General features: G+C 37.4%; 1 protein-coding gene across 1 annotated transcript; it reads left to right on the forward strand.

The window, feature by feature from the left end:
- Window positions 1–3,493: 3,493 nt before the first annotated feature.
- hapln2 (hyaluronan and proteoglycan link protein 2) lies at window positions 3,494–9,651 on the forward strand. The gene is made up of 7 exons (XM_041988970.1): window positions 3,494–3,720; window positions 5,692–6,028; window positions 6,211–6,315; window positions 7,209–7,571; window positions 7,780–7,896; window positions 7,989–8,171; window positions 8,913–9,651. Exons 2-7 carry the CDS (start codon window positions 5,995–5,997, stop codon window positions 9,188–9,190), a joined length of 1,080 nt encoding a protein of 359 aa, XP_041844904.1. The 5' UTR covers window positions 3,494–3,720; window positions 5,692–5,994; the 3' UTR covers window positions 9,191–9,651.
- Window positions 9,652–9,688: the final 37 nt, after the last annotated feature.

Consider the following 9,688-nt stretch of genomic DNA (forward strand, 5'->3'; position numbering starts at 1 on the left):
CTGACTTAACTTTTAAATTTTTTTTATCTCATTTCCAGTTTCTTCAGAGACTGAGAAATGAAAGCTTTATATGACCAATTTTAAAAAGCTGTTTTACACAAAACTTTTAGTCTGAATAGATTAAAACATGTTAGATGTCATATATAGTAGTTCTACTGACAATAGAAAAAAATAATGCAAGGGTCAGCATGTGGCTCATTGGATTCTGTTGATTGCAGTTATCTTAAACAGTAGCCCACAAACTTAAAACGTTATTACGAAACAGGTTTCTCTGAGTGACAAACTCACCAATAATGCAGGTCTGTGCATTACAAAAAAAAAAAAAAAAAAAAAAGAATTACATCTTTCAACTCAGTTTTGTTTTAAACCTACAGGTTTTTTCAGCATTCAACCTTTAGCCTCACTGTCATACATAAACCTGCTTTCTTGTTCTAGACAGAAATCTGAAAATTACAGAAGTTACAAAAAAGGAGAGCAAATGAATAAATTCTAGTAAAATGTGTCTTTTATTTAAGTTCTTCATGGTACAATGGTACCTCTTCTACTGAGGTATTCAGCAAATGTTTACTAAGGCAAAGAATGCAAAACAATTTTCAGGTACATGCTGCCTCTTTTAAAATGTTCTCTGCATACTTAAAATGGTTAGAGGCCAAATCCTGCTCCGTTTACCCTGCCTTTCAAAGACAACAAAGGTACCCGTATTTTCCAAAGTGAAAAGCAGGGAAGGGGGGCATACACTAACCTCTCAGTCAGACAGACTCCCCAAACTGTCAGGAGTGATCTGTGTGGACACTTAAAAACTGCCATTCTCAGCATTAGAGTTCAGGAGCAGGGCCATTTTTAAGAATGTTAAAGACATTTCTGGGGTTGCATGTCTTAACAGGAGGGAGGGGGTCATTCAGAGTGGTATAAATGTCAGGAAGTACATACCTTAACTCATGTGGCTCCCTCATGACCCCGCCACATGTCACAGCTTCTGTCAACATAGTTACGCATTGCTGCCACACTATTATGCACACTGATACTACATCAGGGATGCAGGCAGACCAGCATGCTTTCATATCAGCCACACTTATCTGTTGTAGATGGAAGGAGGAGACCTTCAGTCACTCTCTTTACAAATGACAACCTAGAGAACAATCCATTCTGCTGCAAAAATAGGTAGTAAAGCTTACAAGAAATTTTTGCTTTATTTCTTAATCAAATAATATGAACAATTAAATCTAAATGAAAACTAGAAACAACATTTAAAGTGTAACTCAAGAGTAACTTGCAGGGCGACAAGAAAATAATCAATCACATGGAAATGAAGTGTCACTGAGTCAAAGGGAGTGTTTACCTGCTGGCTGAATTATAAAACTGTGAGAGTTCAACAGCTGCAGAGAGCAGAGAAACAGGAAATCAGTCAGTGACTGGAAGACGCAGTGATGACTGATCTTTTTTAATTAAGGAAAATATATATATCTTTTACTTTAAGTCATTTGAGACAGAATCAGACATAAATAAAATGTGCCAAAACTACCTCATGATGGCACAAAGTTATACAACTAGAGCTTTCTGTTTGTCTGACAGCTGAACAGCAGAGGGGGATGTTTCTGCTTATTCACAAAAATATGAATTAAATCAAGTATAGCGAGAAAACAAAACAAGAGGTTGTGCAATCTGAGAGTACATTCAGTTTAAAATCATAAGCAGACATTTTAAACTTCTTTGTCATTTTTCCAAATCAGCAAATTAGTAGAAGCATCTCCCATTAGTTAACTAAAAATTCAAAAGCTTTTAGATCACTTTTAATCAAATATTTCTAATACTGTCAGAACATAACATATTCATCAAACACATACTACTACACACATTAAGTCAGTTTGTTTCTCTCAGAACAGCTTATGTCAACCAGGGGCGTAGCCAGAGGGGTGGTCAGGGGAGCACTGGCCACCTCTGAAATATGGTGCCACCACAGTGGACTGACAGATCATGGATCACCACTGCCACTACACCAGTCTGAAGTACATTTTCAAGTGGTTTCATTATTAGTCATCCTTTAAAAATATTGACATTTGGCAAGGCTGGTACTGAAAAGTATGCTATGAAATGAAAATTTGGGTAAATATAGTGTGTAACCAGTATTAATTTGTATAAGAAGATAAAACAATGAAGAGAAAGAAGGATATTTTTACTTTTTTGTAAAGAGGAAGGACACAGATCAGTCAACAGCTCTGACAGCTTGCAACTCATCACTAGACAATAAGATTGCAAAGGGGAGGAAAATTTCCGGCAATTTTCCGATATATTTCCAGAAACATTCCATGGGAAGTTAAGCTAGGGAATTTTGGAAATATATGTTTTGTTTTGAACCTTCATTTCTGGCACTTAACAATATGCTGCTGCATTCTTTACGTATGTCTTTGCACAATATTTGCACACAAAGACTTTCCTTCAACATTAGTGTGAAATGCCTCCACACATCAGATGGCAAACGTGACATTTTTCTGTAAAAAAAAAAAAAACCTGCAGTAAGCAGTGTGCTGTGTGCATGTGTTGAATGGCATAGATATTCAACCGTGCATTGCATTAAATCTGGTTGTTTTAGCCAAGATTATGCTACAATATATTTTCCTCAACTTTATTTAAGTTCTCTGTTAAGTGAATAAATTTGTAAATTTCCAGTTAAGTCCCATATATTCCCATTAATTCCCATGGAAAGTTTCCAACTTTGAAAGTCCCCTGAATTTTGCAACCCTACAAGACAATAAGCTAGAACTGCTAGGAGGAAGAACTGATCCCCATACTACAACATCAGGTGCCCTGTAATGTGCCCGAACACATTTTAGCAGAGATGCTTGTTTTGGGCCACATGGAAATTAATTTTTTTATGAACCTTTTCAAACTTCCTCTTCCTCATATTTCCTCTTGGTGATCCAGATTATTAACGTAAAGATGTTTTACTTCTTATATCTGTTGAATGTGACCACAGTTATCATGATAGTGTATATGAGTGTGTGTGTTAGCGAGGGGAGCAAAATCGTTTCCTTTCTTGGTATGTGCCACCTCTCTAGTCTCACCCACCCTCTGGCTACTGCTGTAAACCACCTGATGATGCATGGAAATACCACCAAAAACATTTTATAACATGTTAACCATAGCATGAATTTAAACACATTTTACATGTCAGCTAAACGAAAAAAAAATTCTAGTGTCACAGGAGTTAAAGTGGTAAAAAAGATTTGATTTCTTAATCTGAGGAACATGTTATGACAAAGATTAAATAAAAATTCAAACATGGTGTGTACGGTTTAGTATCTGGATAGATCCCTGCAGGCACAGTTGGCCGTTGTCACCTTGAGGTGTTTGTTCGAATACTAATTGGAGACCAAGAAAGAGTCCCATTGATGATGGAGCACAATGGGGAAGCAACACAAGCAAAAACAGAGGAATCCTATTATTGCATCTTTCTTCCACATTGGACAGAGTTTGTGTGTCCACCGCCTGCTGTCACTGCGTGGAGACCGGGATGATCCTCACAATGTCGCCCTTGTGCCCGGGAGCCATGGTGGCAGAGGAAACTAGATCCAGCACAGCATCCTCTTCCACTAACCTTGGAGTCATGTAGGCAAAAACAAAGATAACTGAATGCACACTATAGTGCTCTTTGGCAACAGCTTTCTGGGAAAGGTTAGAAAACACAGACAAGCTTGTTGTCTGCAGAGATTTCTCATCACTGTAGTAAGTGCTGCACAGTACAACATGCTGTTTAAGGCAAGAGAAAATATAAATTGGTAGCAGTATGTAGATTTAAAAAATACAACTATATCTTAGTTTATTCTTTGTTTTAAGGTGTAATCTTTTACATGAAGGTTAGTATATTTCCATCCTAAATAATTGCTTATGTGCCATAATAGTATTTTGCTGTTTATAACATTGTTTTGTGCCTAATGAACTTCACCTTCATTTTTTTATAGTTGTCTTTATGTACAAGTTTTGAAAAATATTTTGAGACAGGATAGAATACATTAGCCAGAAAAATTATTTTAAAAAAATTAAAAATATCATATTTTTATGTGTTAAATAAAATAGCAGCTTAGCTGTTTCAACAGCTGTTTAAGGACTTCGTTGCTTTGGTTTTCAAAAACTGTCAACATGTTTAAAAACTCTGCCTCCTGTCTACCACAGGGGGGCAGAGTTTTATCAGATAAGACATTTGTTTCCATTTGATTTAATATTCAGTGATTTATTTTGTTGTATGAGTTATAATTCCGACACACCAAACGGAGGCTGTGTTTATCAAGCGTGTGCTTACAAGCTGAGAGAAGTTAAAGCTACACCTTATACTTTATTCATAAAGTTTTAGGTTCCAGTTTTATTTACTAGGACAAAAATGAAGTTGCAAGCATCACAAATATTTAATCTTCTTTTGTGCTCCTGCTGAGCACATGAAAGAATGAAATGGGAGGGCATGGAGATAAAGTTTGCTCCCCAGCAGCTTCCACCACTGGGGTAATTACAGTGATTTTTTTTTTATTATTATTAACTTCTACTGGTCTCTATGCTTTGTTTGTTTCTTCCAAACCTGATCGTACCTGTATTTATTTTTTTTTTATCTTTTAAACATTTTGTACAACCATGACTATGTCAAATTAAAGCTTGTTCATGTGACAATCATTGAGATTTATAGACAAGGTGTGTGTGCAACTGTAAACTTGCATTTTTTCCTATTTTGCTTCACAGATATATATAAAGATACGTTTGTAGAAAAATGAATGAAAAGAATGGTAATAATACATTTTTAAAAACTAAAAACTGACCTAAAAATTGAGGCAGCAGTACAGCAGCAATTCACTTTTTCTGTAAAGAAAAATGATTGCTTCTGTCAAAGGAATTTGGAGAAAAATAAAAGTGTTACATTCACCCATTCACACACACTCATACCCTGATGGCACATCGGGAGGCAATGTGGGGTTAAGTGTCTTGCCCAAGGACACTTCAGCATATAGTCTGGGAAAGCCTGGAATCAATCTGCTAACCTTGGAAGACGACTACGCTTCCTCCTGAGCTACAGCCGCCCAGCTCAGATGAAACTAAAAAATGATGAAAGTGTTGAAACAAGCCCTATCTTGTGCTTGGGGCTCCATAAAGGCTCAAGCCAGCCCTGTTCTGGGTCACTCCCCTCTGCATGGCTAGCCATTTCCTAACTGAGCTGTAAGCATGCTGAAGTCTGTTACCATGTTGATGGGAATGTTCACGCACTAAACTGAACTTAAACTCATCTCTACCCTAACCAGCTATTGCTCACCCCTGTGTTTGCCAATTTGCTGTTTAGCACATTTACATTAAAGATTTATGACAATTTTAGTGATGTTCACACAGAGCAGTTTTCTTTTACACTAAATCATGTCACACCTTACCTTACCTTAAAAATCAGTTAATTAATTAAATTAAAATGATAAAGACTAATGTTCAAATTGAGTCTGAACAAAATCTTGAAATTGTTAAACCCATTAGAAGTCAGAATTAAAGATTTAGAAAATCGTGCAAAACTACACCTACTGTGTACCGTAAAATACCAAACTGAGGCGTTTACTCTTTCACTGTTCACAGCTGCTGTCATGCTGTTTGCCGAGCATATTTGCTCTGTATTAATCTATAAAACTTTCTAATAATTGTGTTCTAATTTTCCCTTTGTCTCACTTTCAGTAAAAACAAACAGGAAAATGGAAACAAAGCCCGAGATTGTCAGACATTCAAATGGTCATTAACATCTGGAGCAGAGAGGACAACAGCCCTGTTTACACACTGTTGACCACAGAGAGGACCATATGACCGGAGTGAGGAGAGTCAGGGGTGAAATGGAGAGACAGATGACAGTTGAACACTCAGAGTTTGGTCAGAGGAACTAATAGTGATAAAGTGGGCACAAGTAAAGCTGTGATTTATCCAGGAATTTCCTGGCTGGACATAGAGAGAAAACATGGTGATTATGTCGGTCAGTGCTGGAGGATGACTGGAGAACTGCATCATCTCACTTACACAGGTCTGTCACATTCAAACCAAAGGAAAATAGTAGTTAGTTGGATTCTGGTTCGGTACAATTTCTCCTAAAAGAAAGTTTAATTCATTGACAATATCAGGTGAAGTGGGAGGAGTGTGTAACTGGTTTTGTGCACCAGACTCAATTATAATAAGACTTCTGTTGTGTTTTTTCATGAATTTCAGGAGCAGGAAAAATGGCATCCTTCATAATGAACTGCGCTGTGATACTTTTCTTAACATCAAGCCACTTCACGTGGGCCTTAGCTCTTTATACTCACAACAGAGCAGGTAGAGTCTCAACAGTGACATATATGTTCAATTCATTTATGTACAATTGCAACCAAAATATTATATACTGTCTAACTGTGATAACTATTTCAAGATTAGTACTTTATTACCACAAGATAACTGCTATTTATAATCTGAAAACAAGAAAAATAAAGTTAAGATCTCTAAAAATGACATCTTTGGTAATTTAATCTAATTTCAATTTTCCAGATCCCAGTAATGACTTGGTTAATTGTAGCTGATAATGATTTGATTGAATCTTAAGTCAAAACATGATTGTTTGCTCTTGTTTTCTGTAGCGAAGTTGAAATTTTCTGAAATTATGCAAACAGCAGCTTAAGAACTACTAAAAACAAGAGGATGTGTGTGATAAACTTCACATTTTCAGGATAAATCAGCTGCTACAGTTGCAAAGAAGCCATCTACCATGCTAGCAATGCACTCTAAATTTAAAAGTTGATTATTCTTTTTTCATTATAAAATTGCTTTGATGTGTTGAGATAATGTTGGGAATAAACTTATGATCACAAGAAAACAAGATTATGATGGCCTCCATAAAATGTAATGCTGTAATCAAAAGAGATTTTATGAAATAAGGGAGGCATTTTTTTTTTTTAATGAAAACTACTACAGAGTGCTTTACCAAATGTAAAAAATACTGCATGACAACCGTTAACCATAATGACCCTTCGAGATTAACGAAGTTTTTTCATCCATCAGTAGCATAAAAATTGTAATAGAAATTTGAAGGTTTTTACCTAAAAAGTAGAACCAAAGTGCAGGAAACTGCCTCTACATTGTATTCTAGGCATATACAATTAATGCCAATGTTTCGTAGACTGAACAAACAATGACAACTGGTCTTGTTCAGACTTTTGCCATTTCACCCGCAGTATCTGCTCCCAAGAAGCTGCAGTATCTTCTAGAGCCACCTGTGTATGCAGAGGTTGCTGGCCGAAGGGGAGACAATGTCACCTTGCCGTGTATCCTCAGAATCAAACCTAGACATTACAAGATTAAATGGACAAAGCTGGAGCCTGAATATGTGGGGCATGAGAACATTATTATGATATCAAATGCAAAAGAATTCAAGCCATATGGTCATCTTGGACAGAGGGCTTCTCTCCGGAAGGCTCACCCTTTGGACGCCTCCTTGCAACTCAGTCATCTTGAGCTGGAAGATGGCGGCACGTATCGCTGTGAGCTGATAAATGGCATAGAGGATGAAAATGTTGCCATTATTTTGAGAATTGAAGGTAATTAAAGCAACTACTAGTGTCTGCTGAAAAATTAGAGAAATCATTGTTTTTCTTTCTATCATCTCCTATTGTTATGTTAATAAGTTTTAAATCTGTTTTTTGGTGCAGATGATGTCAAATGTATGTTTGAAAAGATCTCATACCTATAGGGCCACTCTTTTCAGAGCTAAAGGAATACAAACTCTGACATCAGTCCTGTTTTTAGGTGTGGTTTTTCCATATCAGAGTAAAAATGGCCGCTACAGTTTAACGTTCGATGAAGCCAAGGAGGCTTGTGTTGAGCAGGATGCTACAATAGCCACTTATAACCAGCTCTACAGAGGTACCACACACCATCTAAAAAAGTGTATTTTCAAATAAGAAACGAAACATGTATTGATCAGCTCTTTCACCTGATCCTTTTCCTCCCTGCAGCCTGGACTGAAGGTCTGGACTGGTGTAATGCAGGTTGGCTTCATGATGGAACTGTTCACTACCCGATCATTCATCCCCGGCCAGTCTGTGGAGGAGGGCTGCTCCCAGGAATTCGCAGTTATGGTCCAAAAGATAGGAATCGTGATCACTTTGATGCTTTCTGCTTCACCTCCCAAACATCTGGTAAGCTAGGCAGTAAATATGGCTTTTAGTAGCCCCTTTAAATACGTGAAGGAGGAATTAAAAATCACTTATATACACAGTGTATGTACAATGTCTCAGCCACAAGAGTGCCACTAACTCCCACTTTGACACATTGTAAAGCTCTATGAGAAACTTTGAGGGTTTTAAATGGATGTGTATTATTCCAAAACGTGAGTTAAAAAACAAAAAATGTTCTCACTCTGGAGCAGTTTATTCCACAGCCACCCCTCAAACCTCCAAACCTTCAAATAAATACAGGCTTGTTTTGTGGTTGCTCTGCCACATATTTCTGTAAGTAGCTGTGGTTTACAAATGGCTAAAGACTAATATACAAGACAAGGTATCTTTGGAGCTTTGCCTCCTTCTGGCTCGAGAGCTGGGAATAATTTTACTAATCTAGGTTTATGGGAAAATCTAGTAAATTCCCCACTAAAAACTGCTGTCAAGTTATGGTTTTGTGGCATGTGTTAACAGTGGGAGTGAATGTCAGTTCTCCACCCACACTGACTTTTAGTTGCTCCCATCTGTCAGCATGTGTGCTGACAGAGGACATTTGTTAATCCATCAGCGGGAAACATCTGGCTTTGGAAATTTCCACAATAGTCATGACACTGTGATGAATAAGTCTGAAATTTTAAGCAAAAAATATGTCTGCAAGTTTTTAATGGTATTACCAGTATTTCAATGACTGCATTCTGTAAATATTTCCTGCTGTCTCAGGCTCTGTCTTCTACGTACCGGGGTCTTTCTCCTTCGATCAGGCAGTCCACGCTTGCAAACATCAGGGATCTGAGATGGCATTGGTTGGGCAGCTTTATGCTGCCTGGCGCTTCCAAAGCTACGACCAGTGTGACGGTGGATGGCTGAAGGATGGCAGTGTGCGGTTTCCCATTAGCAACCCCAGGAAGAAATGTGGAGGCATCCCAGAGGCAGGGGTACGCTCACTTGGATTCCCGAACAAGACGACACATCTTTATGGAGCCTATTGCTATAGGTAGCCTAAATTACAAAATTCATTAGTGTGGAAAAAGAACAGATCGTCTAAGCCACAAAAACCTGGAAAACCAAAAATTCATTCCTGTATCAAGCAGTTTGGAGAAATATATACTTCTAAAATCTTCCGAAAATAAAAAGATATCTCAAGTTTTAAGGCATGGACACTTAATGACAGCAAAATTATGGGGACTGATCTTTCATTAATGGCATTATTTAAATGACAACCTGTTGGGATCAGGTGTTTAATTTGCAGATTGAAACATGATCCACACGCACAATCATCTTCCTCTTAACTTGGAATAGCTTTCTGATAGCAAACCAACCAGTGTGCCCATTTAATGTAACAGTGACCTGCTTGCAGTGACCTTATTCAAAGCAGCTAAAACTTACATTACAGCTGTACTAGTTTATCTGTAAATTAACGGCTTTGCTTTAATCTACTCAATAAAGATGTTTCCACATACCAGTGTTTTATTATTTGCTGATACCAAATATTTGAA

Source organism: Melanotaenia boesemani, chromosome 6 (assembly GCF_017639745.1).
Source record: "Melanotaenia boesemani isolate fMelBoe1 chromosome 6, fMelBoe1.pri, whole genome shotgun sequence".
Lineage (NCBI taxonomy): Eukaryota > Metazoa > Chordata > Actinopteri > Atheriniformes > Melanotaeniidae > Melanotaenia > Melanotaenia boesemani.

Coding starts and splice junctions, on each gene's coding strand:
- hapln2 (XM_041988970.1), top strand. CDS start 5,995: ATGACTGGAGAACTGCATCATCTCACTTACACAG. Junction 6,316..7,208: donor TTATACTCACAACAGAGCAG/GTAGAGTCTCAA, acceptor TTTCACCCGCAG/TATCTGCTCCCAAGAAGCTG. Junction 8,172..8,912: donor CTTCACCTCCCAAACATCTG/GTAAGCTAGGCA, acceptor CTGCTGTCTCAG/GCTCTGTCTTCTACGTACCG.